At 50.0% G+C, this 14,975-nt stretch overlaps 4 protein-coding genes across 7 annotated transcripts; 3 read left to right on the plus strand and 1 right to left on the minus strand.

Annotated features, from left to right (window-relative positions):
- Positions 1-127: 127 nt before the first annotated feature.
- Positions 128-11,731, minus strand: LOC120951470 (arrestin domain-containing protein 3-like). 3 transcript variants are annotated; one of them, XM_040370229.2, is made up of 4 exons: positions 11,397-11,731; positions 1,714-1,857; positions 781-1,599; positions 128-700 (listed from the first exon to the last, which is right to left on the minus strand). In XM_040370229.2, exons 1-4 carry the CDS (start codon positions 11,431-11,433, stop codon positions 519-521), a joined length of 1,182 nt encoding a protein of 393 aa, XP_040226163.1. In that variant the 5' UTR covers positions 11,434-11,731; the 3' UTR covers positions 128-518. The 3 variants fall into 3 exon arrangements, with proteins under 3 accessions (XP_040226163.1, XP_040226164.1, XP_040226162.1); XM_040370230.2 differs by lacking the exon at positions 11,397-11,731 and adding an exon at positions 3,795-3,890; XM_040370228.2 differs by lacking the exon at positions 11,397-11,731 and adding an exon at positions 2,695-3,779.
- Positions 4,121-5,840, plus strand: LOC120951471 (arrestin domain-containing protein 3-like). The gene is made up of 3 exons (XM_040370232.2): positions 4,121-4,363; positions 4,449-5,426; positions 5,546-5,840. The coding sequence occupies exons 1-3, from the start codon at positions 4,243-4,245 to the stop codon at positions 5,665-5,667; spliced, it is 1,221 nt and encodes a 406-aa protein (XP_040226166.2). The 5' UTR covers positions 4,121-4,242; the 3' UTR covers positions 5,668-5,840.
- Positions 6,769-9,127, plus strand: LOC120951472 (arrestin domain-containing protein 3-like). The gene is made up of 3 exons (XM_040370233.2): positions 6,769-7,086; positions 7,175-8,059; positions 8,142-9,127. The coding sequence occupies exons 1-3, from the start codon at positions 6,969-6,971 to the stop codon at positions 8,297-8,299; spliced, it is 1,161 nt and encodes a 386-aa protein (XP_040226167.2). The 5' UTR covers positions 6,769-6,968; the 3' UTR covers positions 8,300-9,127.
- Positions 9,713-14,486, plus strand: LOC120951468 (arrestin domain-containing protein 3-like). 2 transcript variants are annotated; one of them, XM_040370227.2, is made up of 4 exons: positions 9,713-9,991; positions 10,096-10,266; positions 11,786-12,784; positions 12,868-14,486. In XM_040370227.2, the coding sequence occupies exons 2-4, from the start codon at positions 10,152-10,154 to the stop codon at positions 13,023-13,025; spliced, it is 1,272 nt and encodes a 423-aa protein (XP_040226161.1). In that variant the 5' UTR covers positions 9,713-9,991; positions 10,096-10,151; the 3' UTR covers positions 13,026-14,486. The 2 variants fall into 2 exon arrangements, with proteins under 2 accessions (XP_040226161.1, XP_040226160.1); XM_040370226.2 differs by having other exon boundaries at positions 9,713-10,266.
- The last annotated feature ends 489 nt before the right edge of the window (positions 14,487-14,975 follow it).

A 14,975-nucleotide genomic window follows, 5' to 3' on the forward strand; every position in this document is an offset into this window, starting at 1 on the left:
TGCTGCAAGTAAATGCTAACCCACAGCACGAACCCCAGTACCAACCCAGCCGTTAAGCGCCGCCGGATTTCGGATCCTGCACAAAGTACGATCAAATTGGAACAGTATTAGGCCACGTAGAGGTTCCTTTTTCTTCTTTTAAGTACACTTGTCATTCCCACCAATTCCCTGGTACGGCTGCAGCCCCGTGCAGCGCTTTTAAAACTATGTAAACATGTAAACATTGTAAAGTGAGATTCAAAATATACATCTCTACGGTATGTTGGGAGAGTAGAAGTAAACAAAATGCTCCAAAAAATGCGTCACGCCTAACGAGATGGAAGCATCGCTTTCTGGGTTCACTGTTGTAGATAATGAGGTGTTAAAGATCGCAGATGATCCTCCGACCAGCGTTTGGAATTATTGGAAAAGTTTCATCCACCGAAATTGTCATTAGAGTTTGCCACGTGTCATAGTAAAGCTTTGTAATACGATATAGGGTAAGGTTGGCCCCGACGATGTATCGATCAAGTGGGAGGTCACTGCTTTGGCGGTAACGGTGGCTGCACCGGCATCGGTGGCAGCGGTGGCCACTGGATGTCGTTGAAGTTGTACGATGGGTACAGCGGTACGTACGGTTTGGTGCCAATCGCGTTGGTGTCCGTATCGTCGGTGATTACCACGGCCGCTGCATTCATCGCTTCCTCGTACGTTGGTGGAGCTGTAGAGAGGAAAGACAGAGAGAGAGAGATAAGACATCTTCTGGACATCTCCAACAACCGACGCTGCACGCGCACTTACGCAAATACTCCGGTGGAAGTGTCTGCTCACGCACCAAACCACTGGCGGAAGGTAGTGAGTTGCCGGATGAGTTGCCGAAGCTGAAGCCAGCCTGCTGCCCACTGCTCACACCGACAGCCGTCGCCTGCGGTACGGCAACCGTTGCCGGCTGCTGGAACATCAGCGGAATCGTACCGATAATGAGCGGTATCTCCAGCACCGGATCCGAACCGCAGCCCTGCACCCGCACCGTCATATGCAACCGGTACGCCACCGAGATGAGATTCTGATCGCCGCAGGTCGGTATGACCGTGGGCACCACCAGCCGCTGCTCGTACTGCTTCTGTGCCTCGGGCGCCACCCCGTCCCCGATGTGCTTCACGATCGTGTGCGTCTCGCGGCGCGTCTTGCTCGCCGGGTACTCCGCGTGGTACGTTATCTCCTGCAGCAGCTTCATGTTAACGCCCTCGATGATGCGCGACGACAGGTTGTGCAGATCGATCGTGAGCGGTATGGCCTGCCCGGGCACGTACCCCGTGAACGGTACGGTTACCTTCACGAACAGCGGCTTCGTGCGCCAGAAGCCGCAGCAGAACACGCGCGCATCTTCCATCCGGCTGGGCAGCCGGATCGAGGGCGCCTGCAGGTTCAGATCGCGCGGCTGCACCACGGTAAAGCCGATCTTGTGCGTTATGTTAAACTTCCACGGCCGGTCCAACACGACCTGGGCCGTGTAGCGGCAGTGCCCGTACGTGCCCTCGAACGAGGTGGGCAGATGGGACGGCAGCTCGCACGCAAACTCGTAGATGTGCTCCCCGGCCGGCAGTTCTGTGGGCGTGCCTGTGTGGGATGGGGAGAAACGAATGAGAAGGATTTGTTAATATTATTTTTTTAATGTAAACTATGGGGGGTTCGCGAAACAAGGAGACCAAAAACAGAGCTCCATTTTCGTACCATTCTGTTGCGCACCAACGAGCACCTTCATCGACGACAGGTGGTCCCGTTTGGCGGTGTAGTAGACCGTACGGCGTTGCCTGCCCTGGCCCCGCTTCTCTGACCACTGCACATTGCTGTAGCCGACTATTCGCAGTGTGATTTCTAGATGAGAGAGAGAGAGAGAGAAAGTGAAAGTGAATAAATAAAATAAACAAAAATCGGGGTCCACTACAACACTGTACTCTGATCGATCATGTTTCCTCCAACCAATGTACAGGTTAAAGGTGGGAGCTCGGGATCAGACCTACTAAATCAATTCCGGAGCTGATTCCGATGCAGGAATCGATTCTGATTCCGTAGCCAATTCCGAAACCAATTCCGGAGCCGATTCCTTAGTCGAAATCAGCTCCGGAATCGGAATAGACCTAGGAATCGCAATTAGCTCCAGAAACGGAATCAGAATTGACATTAGAATTGGAATTAGCTCCGGAATGAAGAATCAGTTCTTGAATTAAAATAAGAAGTTTCAGAATCTCTCATGAGTATTGATCGTTTACAAGTAAATAGGACTTCAATTGGGCTATCAATACGTAGCACAATTGGACCAAAATGCCTATTCTTATGGAGATGCCGAAACCGATTACAATTTTGAATCCTATTCTGATTTTGGAGCCAATTCCGATTCCAATTCTGGGGCCGATTCCGATTTTGGAGCCGATCTATCCGGAATCGATTCCGACGAAAACTTCATTTTCCCATCACTAGAGTACAGATCGCGATATCAACATCACATCGCTTCCTTATGGTTGTGGTCTGTTTTTTTTTTGCCGTGGACAAGAAGCTTTACAGAAGAAGGCACATTACACACATACACACTTCACCACACCATCGACCAAAAGGGAAATCTGACGTAGAAAAGTAGAAAGGCTACCCAGCGGACCCTGAGATCGCCCTTGGAAAGAGACGGACCCTCGCCTTCACCACCGTATCGTATCGTACCATTGAACTTCTTCGCCTCAGTCAGCTTGATCTGGACGTGGCCTGTCAGTTGCTGCCCGCTAAGGTACGCTCCCTGCGTGCTGTTGGTAAAGCGGATGTCACAGTGCACTTTCATGATGCCGCTCGCCTCTGGTTTGAAGGGAGCAGTCTCCCTTCCCCTCCCCCTCTGACACGAAACCACAAAAACACGCACGAAACTCTCACAAAACCCTAGACAACGGCTGGCTGGCTGGCTGGCTGGCTACTACCACTACACTGCTCTCTATTATGATGTTCGCTCGTAACTGAACCGGCTCGGCGCGTTGATCGCGCCCTGAAGCTGCTCAGTATGTTTGTTTCAGTGGTGGCGCTTTTTTTTTGGTTAGGGGTGGTGGGAGCATGATGTCATACAGCCGAAGTGACCTTCTCACGAAACCATCACCACCACCCGCGGGTTGGCGTTGTCTGTGTACACGATGATGTCGGGTGCTGTGTTGGTGAAGCCGAGGCCCGGTGGCGTATTGGTGAAGCATAAACTGATTTCTCCCTTCGGAGGCTATCACTGGGGCCGTTAGACGGAGAGGGATGAGGTAGGGGTGAGTTGCGTATCGTTGCGAGTTGTGGTCTTCCCCCTACCCTCATCAAAGAACACACACACTCGCGCAACATCAATTCGGGGCTAACGCTCTCTTCTCGCGATTAGCAAAACTGCCTTGAAGAATTCCGCTTCACGGAATGTTATGGCGTTCCTCTATCCACCCCCCTCCCAAATAGTCCGACCGACTCGGTTTACGTGGTTCTTTTTTCTTTTATTGCCGGGGTAACGATGATAGAGACAAAACAAAACAGCACACCCTAATTCAGATCGGCTCTCATCGTTCAGTCCCAAGGCCAAGCTTCATCTTCGATGCATTATGTTACGCGCGTCACAGCCTTATCATTATCAATCCGAACAGTCGGCAATTCGGCATTAAATACCGATGGTAAAGATTGATGTTGAGATACATTGTAAAGATCCTTTCAATGCACACATCAAACCCTTCTACAATGAGTCACCCATAAACGTTCCTCGCACGGTTGGCAATGCAAACCATCATCCGACCCCTTACGGCAATGCAAACCTTCAACACGCTTCTCCGAAAATCTGCACACGAAAGCTGATTGCTGTTGCAATGTCCGCAGATGCACACTGCCCGCCCAAACTCCAAAACACACAGCAGCACCCCTGATGGCGTGTGGCGAAAGGCGTGCAAACCAACCATTACCTCGATAGTCGATGTTGATGAAATGTGGGGCTTATCTTATCGAAACACCCATTAACAATTGAAAACAGGCCTCGTGGAAGGGAAGCCATCGCCCACCACCAGTCGCTAGTTAGATAAAGTGTTCCGTAGGGCTGCTTCGGATTCTGATAGGAGTTTCCCACCGGGACGATAGACGGGCAAACGGTCGTTTCAGTGCGATTAGAATCGTGTAGGAGTGTGGTGCAGATACCAGATCGTGCAGTGCTTTTCGGAGGCACTGGATCCAGTGGTACATTGTGTCCCAAACCACAGCAACAGCTACAGCATGCCGGAAGCGTCCCAGTGTCAGATACGGTTTGATAATAACCCGTGCGGGGTCTACTTCCCCGGCCAGTCCCTGTCCGGGTACGTGGAGCTGCGCGTACTGGAAGCGTTCAAAGTAAAAGGTAAGGACGGTGGTACTACTGGCTGGAAGTAAAACCAAAAAAATACCCAACATGAGTCACACACGCCGTGTACGCGCATTTGCAGGTGTCAGCCTGCAAATCAAAGGATTCGCCGAGGTGAAGTGGTCGGAGAGCAGCGGTACGGGCAAATCCCGGCGCACCGTGCACTACCACGGCCGGCAAGACTACATCAACACGGTCACGTACCTGCAGGGGTCACCGGAGGGCAACCCGTTCGATATTGCGCCCGGTACGCACACGTACCGATTCGGCTGCCTGCTGCCCCCCAATCTGCCCACCTCGTTCGAGGGCCAGCACGGGCACATACGGTACACGGTGCGGGTGGTGCTGCACCGCCCGTGGAAGGTGGACCCGACGTACAAGGTCGGCTTTACCGTGCTACGGCACGTGAATCTTAACGAGAATGCGCTCACGCTCGCGATGCCCTGCAAGCTGGAGCTGCAGAAGGTGTTCTGCTGCGGGCCGTGCGCCTCGGACCCGCTCCACATCTCGGCCCAGCTACCGATCGGTGGGTACGTGCCCGGGCAAACGATTGCGGTGCGCATCGAGGCCACCAACCGGAGCAAGAAGCGGGTGAGCGAGTTCAGCACCAAGCTGCTGAAGAACGTGTGCTACATCAGCCAGACACCGTACAGCCGGGTGAAGCTCGAGCCGGAGGTGGTGGCGGAGGTGCGCTGTCCGGGGGTGGGGGCCGGCGAGCAGGGCACCTGGGATCAGTATCTGGCCATACCGGCCCTACCCTCCACCAGCAACCAGTGCCAGGTGCTGACGCTTGGGTATGAGGTGGAGGTGGAGGGCAAGATACCCGGGCCGAACATTAATCCGCGCGTTCGCATTCCGATAACGCTCGGCACGGTGCCGTTAGCGGCGCACGCCATCCCCAGGATGGAGATGAACTATCGGCTAGAAGCGCACCCCGTACCGGAGGCAACCGTGCCAGCCCCCGTCCCCGCCGCACAGGAACCATCGGCACCGCCAGTACCGTACGATCAGCTCAAACCCGTCACCCAAGTCACCGGAAGCGTACCCAACGATCAGCTACGTAAGGAGCGGCGCGCACGGTTGCGCATTTGGCAGCAACTGCTACCATGCCCCCCTACGGTTAGCAAACCGAAATTTAACGTAATCCGATTGTTTATCTATTTTTGGTTACCGAAATAGCACCACCGACTTACGAGGAGGCGGTAGGATCCACGCCGGCCAACATACTGGAGGAAGGGGAGGAGAACACGGGCAGCAATAATTTCACACCACAGTACATGGTGTACCGTTTCGGCGAGTAAAAACCCGGTGAACCCGAATGGAGCATGATTCAGCGTTGAAATACTTGAAACACTTACCAATCCACTAGGCAGCAGAACGCACGCGGGATGAGTACTCTTTTGCCGTTGCACAATTAGGATAAGTATCGTCTTTTTTTCTATTTTCCGTTAATAAACGTATTGCAATAAGTAAACACTGCCGTGATTGATTGAAAGACAGCTCTCGACAATTGATTGGTGCAGCATTCCCCTTTTAAGCAATGCTGGCCTAGTGCCAAGTCTACTAAGTCTGCTCTCTAAACGAGGTAACGAGGATGGTGTGCCTACTTTTTTGCGTAAAATGTGAAACCCGAAACTGGCAACACTGCCACTACCTGTCAGGACCTAGCATGCACCCCCCCGTTTCCGATTGGGCCAACACTCCGACAGGAGAGATCCCGAACGCGGCGAGCGCGAGAGCAAATGCTCTCAATTTTTCACCCAAAAGAGCCAAACAAACATCTCATCTACCAGTGCTGCTGCTGCTGCTGCTGCTGTTTGCGTCAAATGTACGAAACACGACCACGAACACAACACCAACCCGAGGCAATCATAGCACGCGACGCCCCAAAAATCCAAAACATCCTTGTGCGATTTACGTCAAACGCAGCTCACAGGACATAAACACACACACACAGACACGCATCAACGGTATCGCATTTCCAAAAAACCCCACCCGGTTTTCCGGAGCCACCACCCCGGGTTTGGGCATCGGCATCGCATAGTTTTTGGCAAACGGAGGTTTAGTGTGCGTGTGTTTGGAAAGAAAAGCGTAACCGCACACGATGGCGGCGTCCCAAGGACGAAGGTTCCGCGGTAGCGCCTCTGTTTCGTACAACCTGTTCCAAGTGTTTTAAGCCCGGAGTGTTCGGTGTTTGATAGTGGGTGCGTGGAAAGGCGCACCCGTTGCAAAAAAAAACCCAAACCCATATCTTAGCAAGTGTCTATAGGACGGATTTTGTTATTTAGCTAAACGGTGAACAGTTCCTAGTTGTTTTTTTTACTAGCGCGAACGATACAGCTAGGGCATTGAGACGTCTCATCTAGCGCTGATGCAAGTTGTGAAGTGGTGAAGTTGTGAGCCGCTGGAGTTGTGAAAGAATTCTAAGCTTCATCTTCATGCCGTCGTGATAGGAATTCGATCGGTGAGACACCATCGATGATTCAATGGTTTGCTAATCGATTCTATCGAAGGCTCCACCCGCCTACTTAGACCATACGAGTGTGACGCATCGAGGCTATGAAGCGCACCGTGTGACACGTGTGGTAAAAAAGAAAAAGAAATGCCCGACCCCGAGTGCCACATACGGTTCGATAACAACCCGTACGGCGTGTACCTTGCCGGGCAGACTCTTGCCGGCCAGGTGGAGCTCCGTTTGACAGAAATACTCAGTGTCATTGGTACGTTTTGGGTGGTTTTACGGGGTGGTATCGTTTCGCCTTGCTGGGCATGCTTGAAAATCCATTTGGATTAATTCTTTTTTTGTAGGAATCTCTCTGCGGCTGGATGGGCTGACCGAAGTCGAATGGTCGGAGGTCATCGAGACGGCCACCGGCCATCAGCCAAGCGGCAGCCGCAAGACGGCCCGCTACCACGGTCAACAGACGCTGCTCAACTCCACCAGCTTCCTGTGCGGCTCGTCCGTCGGACCGGTGCGGGACCTTGCCATCGGAACGCATACGTATCATTTCTCCTGCGAGCTTCCTGCCCACCTGCCGACCTCGTTCGAGGGCTACCATGCACGGATCCGGTACACGGCGAAGGCGTCGGTGCACCGGACCAAGGCACGGGTCGACCCGATCGGGCAGGCCAGCTTCACCGTGCTGCGGCACCTGAACCTGAACGAGCACGGCGAGGTGCTGCTGCTGCCCGCCAAGAGCGAGCTGACGAAGGTGTTCTGCTGCGGACCGTGCTCGTCCGAACCACTATACATATCGGCCCAGATAGCCCGCTGCGGCTACATCCCGGGCCAAACGATTGTGATGAAGATAGATGCGGTCAACCGAAGCCGCACGACCGTAACCGAGTTTCGCGTGAAGCTCGTGCAGAAGCTGTGCTACTCGAGCCAGCAGCCGGCGGTGGAAATGCGCACCGACGCACTGGTCGTGGCCGAGTCGCGCTGTTCCGGCGTTACCTCCGGCGAGGTAGTGAAGCATCAGCAAAATTTGCTTATCCCGGCCGTGCCACCGACCTACACGGACGGTGCGCCCCTCTTCAGCGTCAACTACGAGCTGGAGGTGGAGGCACGGGTAACGGGGCCCAACATTAGTCCGCGGCTGGCGATGCCCATCACGATCGGCACGATAGCGCTGGAGCAGGCGGTGCCGAAGGAGAAGCTGAAGCCACTGACGAAACCACCGTGGGATCCGTTCAGTAAGTTTTGGCAGTAGGAAATCGAGTCCCGAAATTGGTGCCGGCATCATCATCCTAATCGGGATTCTTCCTTCCATACCAGGTCCCCAGCACTACACGGACATAATCGGCACTCGGATACCGATCGGCCATGCCGTCCGCCGTTCGCAGGCAGGCCTGGAGGAACAACTGCCGAACGGTTCGAACAACGTGCGACTCCACTACATTGTGCACCGGAACGGGGGCGAACTTCCGCCATGAAAACTGAGGTTTGAGCAAACCGACACCAGACGACAACCGGCGAGCCGGGAAGAAAGGGAAAGAAGATTGTTGTTAAATTCAGGTTGCTTGCTATTTACACACTCAATTAGGTGTTAATTACGGGTTTTTTTTTATGTTTTTCAATCGAGGAACGAAACAGAACGAAAAAGAGAGTACAAAGTCAAACGAAACGGCGCAAAAAGCTAAATCAAATGAAAAAAAAAAACACGCACATGTCACAGGAGAATTTGCACCCACACTGCCTCTTGCCGCTTTTGGCATGCCTCAGCAAACGCTTACGAAATGATATACAAAAAAACACACACACAAATGCACGCACATAAATCGATCAGCACACATCTCGTGCGAGCCACGGCGTGTGCCTTGGATCGATTGCTTTAGGTTTTTAACAGATTAATATCAAACGCGCGCTAATAAATAGCCAAACTATTGCTTATTGTAATGTGGCGCGCACAGGAGCGCTTGCAACTCTCCCGGCAGAATTAAATTACATCTACTACACCGCGCTCCAATGTATGTATGTATGTATGTATGCTCTTTGTACGCTTTTCCCTGGTGGCTATTATTGTACGTCTTTTTACTACTCGCCCAATTTTAAAACTACTACCGTAACGCTGGGAAGGCGAGCGTGTCTGTGGCGCTAACCTTACGAGCGCGCTTTGCTGTCGAAAACAACAAAAAAACGAACTCAGAAGCGAATAACCTCCGCTAAACTACCTCAAGTGCCATTGAGATTTGTTGCAAATATACATAATTATGTGAACAACATGCTGCTAGCTCTGGAAGAAACGGTGTTTGCTTAATTATGATCTTTTTGTAAAAAAAAAACCGCGTACATCCGAATGTCTGAGCAACTTCTCCATCTTTTAGATTGCACTAAAAGACTATCTAAAACACTAAAAACAATACCAAATTATTCAACATCATTTTCATATTTTTTAAAATCCAATTTTCTTTTCATAGATCGTTGGGTTCTGTCCTACGTGGGGGAAAATGGTCGGTACGCGGATCGAACCACGACCGGCAGATCGGTTGTAAAAGCAGGCATGATTAACCATTCTGGACAATCGAATTGTTGGGTCCAATTGGGAAACAAAGCAAGAACAATAACACCACGATCATTTTCCAAGAAAATCAAACATAAAAACGTACTAAAGGTAATAAAATTCATCTAATCGATGCATTATTGCCAAGGTTGGCAGTTTAAAAACCACTCTATCTGGCAACATTGGACAGGTTGCTCCACCGTTCTCTTACTCACACAACCAAACAAAGCAAAATATCTCACACATACGCACACCGGCACATTCGCCGCTCTTCTTGATCGCTCTCATGCGTGCGTTCGGTAAGCGAGAGAGACGGAGAGCGAGAGCAAAACCCCCATGTCAATACACGAAGTCACGCAACCGGCGAGCGGTCGGACAGTTTCATCCGCGCTTGTTTGGTATTGCAGACGGACGGCAGCACTCGCCAAATTCGAAAACGGGTTCCGTGCACACAGTGTGTCCGTGTGTGTGTGTGTGCCTTCTGGCTGGGTCTTTTCTGAACTCCCCGGTGCCGAAACGACGGACCGAGCGGGTCACACTGAAGTTATTCTTCCGTGTCTCTTGGTGTACCTACCGACGCTGGCCTGGGTTGCTTTGATTCCCGCTTGGAAACGTGGCAAATACGGTGATTTTTGTGTGTGCAATTAAAGTGACGTCCACAAACCTAGTGTGTGTCCGTGTGTGTGTGTATGTGAACATTGCGTAGGTGGTAAATATCTATTCCCTTAGGACGGCAGCATAAAACGTAAGGACCACCACCGACCCACCAACAACACAGCGGAAGGATGGGGCTGAAGGATTGCACGATTGAGTTGGATAATCCGTACAACACGTACTATGCCGGCCAGACCGTGAATGGTCGAGTTACGTTTACGTTCGATTCGCCGAAAAAAATACGGGGTAAGTATGCTATGCACACCCTCCTCCACACCCCGGGGCAGTGATAACAACATATGGTAGTGTCTCGGCAGTGGTATAGGTCGGCCCGCACGGGGCAGGTTGTCTCCGAGAAAAGCCACCAAAGTGATGATAACCTCCCCGGTTTTCGGCTAAATATGCACGAGGGCATCTACAAATTGCGATGACATCATCTGTCAAAAAATGCTGTCGGCTGCTATTAAGGACCACCGCAGTGACGCCAGCAATGGGTGAGGGCAACCCAAAAAAGGGACAGAAAGTTGGCTGGCGGTTGTAACAAATCCATCAACATGCCCGACACTCGCTGATGTTTCAATTGCAATTCCTCTGTGACAAACAGTTGGCAATGGGATATCTAAGTAGGCAAGATTAACACACAGACACATGCACACTCTGGGTGACGATGGCTGCTTAATCATGCTCTTAACCCTGCAGTGCAGTGCACAACAGTACCCCCGTACACATCACACAAACACACTCCTCCCAATTACTTCAGCGCATTGGAATGCGTACGATCTTTGTGCGTTTGGTTGGGGCGCGATCGCTTCTACTTAAACGCTCCGATTGGCCTTTGTTGAACCTAATCATGTGACTTCCAAAAATACTATACCAAGCTATGCTGGAGTAGTGTATTCTTTTTTATGTTCGCGTACCTCCTCTATTGGGTAGAATGATCTGGCGCACCCGAAACAGAACTAGCACAGCGCTAGCGCCTGCCACTTAGTATGTACATGTGTGTGGACAGAGCGCGTGTGTAAATGGTCCCCTTTTCTCCCGCCCCTCCCCTTCACCAAACTGGTTGTGAATAGATGCTGCGGGAAAGCGTGAGCATGTTTATTTTTATATGCGGTTGTATGGGGCCGCTTCCATTGCCTGTCGGAGATTTTAACGCGTTTCACATGCTCGGCCGCGTGTGGGGTATACTTTCGAATCTTTTGCCGAACCAGAATAAGGAAGCATAGAGTAGGTATTAGAAGTTCCGTTTTACAAAAAAAGAAATGGAGCATATTACTTTTACACTAACACCCTTTTAATTTTTCACTGCATAATGATTGGAGCGGTTCCGTTATTAATATTAAACTTTTTACTGATTCTACCTGAAGTATGCTTACCTTGGGGGCACTTCCGTATCGTGTGTTTCGTCAACATGTATTGACGGCTGCACTACTGGCACTTCCTGATGATGGTTTTATTTCAACTGCATTCCAAACCTTCTGAATTCGAATGGCCACACGGTCGTCACGGTGGCGGAAGTAGCGTTTGAAAATGATGAAAATTTCGTTTCCTTATGACATGTCGTTCCATATTGTTTACGAGCTGAATGAAACTGGCACAGTATGAAAACGATAGCAAAGCAATTCGACTAACAGCAACCGTGAAATTGTTTGCGCGCTACTCTTTGCTAGCTCCAGAGCCTCCTTAGTTAATTGTTCTCCTCCTTTCCCCCAGCGAAACAAAACAAACACTCAATGCTAATGTGGCCATTTCGTTCGATTTGCAGGCATTGTAATAAAGTTCGCCGGCGAAGCGGAAACCAAATGGAGCGAAACGGAGACGAAAACCGATCCGAACGGCAAGCAGTACGAGTCGACGACGAACCTGACCGGGCAGGAGGAATACTTCCAGATACAGTACTACCTGCTCGGTGGCAAGAATGCGGCCGAATCGGAACTGCCGGCGGGGATGCACACCTACCCGTTTACCTGTGCCCTGCCGCCAACGCTACCGTCGTCGTTCGAGGGTGAATGGGGTTTCGTGCGCTACACCGTCAAGGTGACGCTCGATCGGCCGTGGAAGTTCGACCAGGACATCAAGATGGCATTCACCGTGATTTCGCCCGTCGATCTGAACTTGAATCCGCGCGTCAAAGACCCGTTCAAGCTGGAGCTGGAGAAAAAATTCTGCTGCTTTTGCTGCGCGTCCGGTCCGCTAAGCTTGATCGTGCACGTACCCGTGACCGGATTCGTTTCCGGCCAGTCCGTCCCGGTGACGATCGAGTGTGACAATGCGAGCAACGTGGGGGTGGAGAAGATCACGATCAATCTGCGCAAGCTGCTGGCCTTCCACGTGCACACGCCGCGGCGCGAAACGAAGCGCAAGAAGGAGCTGGTCACCACCATTTCGATGGGGCCGGTCGAGGCCGGCAACAGCCAGACGTGGCAACAGTTTCTGCAGATACCGCCGCTACCGCCATCGAATCTGGTCAACTGCGGTATCATTGATGTCGATTACGATATCAAAGTGGTTGCGGAAGCGTCCGGCATGCATGCCAACCTGGACGGTAACATACCGATCGTGCTCGGTACGGTACCGCTCGAGTCGTTCCAGGCACCGCCACCCTACACCGATAATCCGCCGGTGTCGAGCGACATCATTGCGACCGAAACGGATCCGTCCATGCTGCCGACGCAACCCGTCAGTCCGGCCAGTCCGCCGAGCAATGGGGCGGGCGGTGCGCTCGGATGGAACGTGGGCGACAACAAAGCCTACCCGAACATACGTAAGTGTGGGAGAGGGTTTTGCAGAATCGAATCGAATCGAATCCAACGGTTAACCCCGCGCGGTATCTCTCTTTGGTTTCAGCTCCACCAACGTTCGCCGAAACTTCGTACAAGGCGCCAACCATTTCGGGCAAAAATGACTCCGAGTTCACGCGCATCGTTGGAGGGATCGAGTACGCGCCCCGGTATCCGACGTACGCGTTTACACCATCGGCTCCACCACCACCACCCAATTATTGATAAACCGGGACAATCCAGTGCGGTCCATCGTATGGTGCCTCGTTTCTTTTTGCACACCAATTTTCACCCTCGAATAGTTGACATCTTTTGCGTACTCATTAAGAGTACGCAGATGTTTATAATATAAATATGGATTCCCTTTTTGAGTTTATATAAAGCACTTTCGATCACAAATATATTGATAAACTGATCGGAAGAGATATTTCCTGCCGGGAATGCACTTTTGTAACTATTTTCCACGTGCGCACAAAATATGCATGCGCTTCTCATTCGCACGCAATCATTTTACACTTCCTGCTATCTCTTTCATATTATGCTTTACTTACACAAACACTCGCTTTTGGTCGATCGTTAACCATACAGTGTAAGCGCAATTGTATTGCTACTGTTGTTATAAACATTAAGCTTGCTGCTTCCTTTTTATTAGCCTGTACCGCGCAAGGCCAAAGGCCATTATAATGCAACATGTAGTGTAAGAAATATACAAAACAAAAAGAACATTATAAACTAGTTGGGCAACGTTATAGCTCAGCACACATTTGAACAGTGCAAACTTATTGCACATACTTTTCGGTTTCTATAAACATACTTTGCAAAATGTAATCCTGCAAATGTAATAAAAATGTAATGTAATTGTGGAAAACTACATCACATATAAGCCCGTATCCTTAGGACACATCCGTCACAATCGTTGTAAGTCAGTTCTAAAGGTTCTTAGTAATTTTGCAAAAAAAAAACTATATCTATCCAACAATTACTTCAGTAAACCAGTAAACCAAGAAGAAGATGTAATGTTGAACGGGATTAAAGCGTGGCCGACACATACACAACAAACCTAGACGTATTAGAATGCAGTTGCCAAAACGAGAATGAGTTCCAGACAGGGCAGGGCAGTATGAAATACTGATAAAGCTACTAAACAGCGAAACAATGAAATACGATACCGTTCACAGCAACAGTGCCTACAAGTTTTATATTAGCTACGCGTGTGAGCACTCGGGAAGCTCAGGAACCATACAAACAACCTCAACTGAAAAGCATAGGACTGGTACGAAGTAACTACACATGTTTCGGCATTTACCGAACAAACTGTCACAATCGAAAGACTGGTTGGATTCTGTCTACGGCGTGAGAATTATACATCTTCCAAACTTGTTTTAATGAATTGCCAGAAATTGTAGGATGCGACAAAGTGATGTTAAAAAAATGGCATCTTTTAAAAGCGCGCCAAAAAGAAATCACAGGTGCTGGAAGGCGCGACAGCGATTGATACTGGCTTCTTGAAATATTTAATGGGGTTCTCTTCTTTGAAATTCAATCACAGCTTAAAACAATATTTATGAACGTTTCTGCAAACGAAACATTATTCGATCAAAATCACACTTATTCGAAGGAAGAAAAAAACACTATATGTAACGAAATGTGTGATGTGTAATAAAATGAAATGACCTATACAACTTTCGTTCTAATAGTTTTCTCAATATTTTCTATACCTTATTTTCATTAGCACGTACGTCCCGAGGGTGGGATTTTTTCTATCATATTTGCAAGGGTTTATTTACAAATGATGTACTATACATTCTTCCATTGCAGTTGAGAGTGTGTTGTGTGTGAATTTAAGATAAATGTCCTCACGCAACTCTTGCTTGTCGCTCCTATTCCTCTATTCTGTACTCGCCCTTTGACTTCGGAGGCACTCTAAATTGGTATGCATTTAGAGTTGCACTTTTTTTCCTACATTACAATATGCTTTCTTACGCCGCTAGATGTGTGTTAGCTTTATTTATCTAAACTCTCCAAACCTATACCCGTTTCACGTGGCCTGTTTTTATCGGGTTTAGAAGTTGCCTGGAAAAGGGGCTGATTTTGTTTGCTGGCGCTGCAGACACACTAGACACTTACAATACGTTTCCAACTAGACACTGTTTTGGGGAGCCACTATACACACTA

This window comes from Anopheles coluzzii, chromosome 2, assembly GCF_943734685.1.
Source record: "Anopheles coluzzii chromosome 2, AcolN3, whole genome shotgun sequence".
Lineage (NCBI taxonomy): Eukaryota > Metazoa > Arthropoda > Insecta > Diptera > Culicidae > Anopheles > Anopheles coluzzii.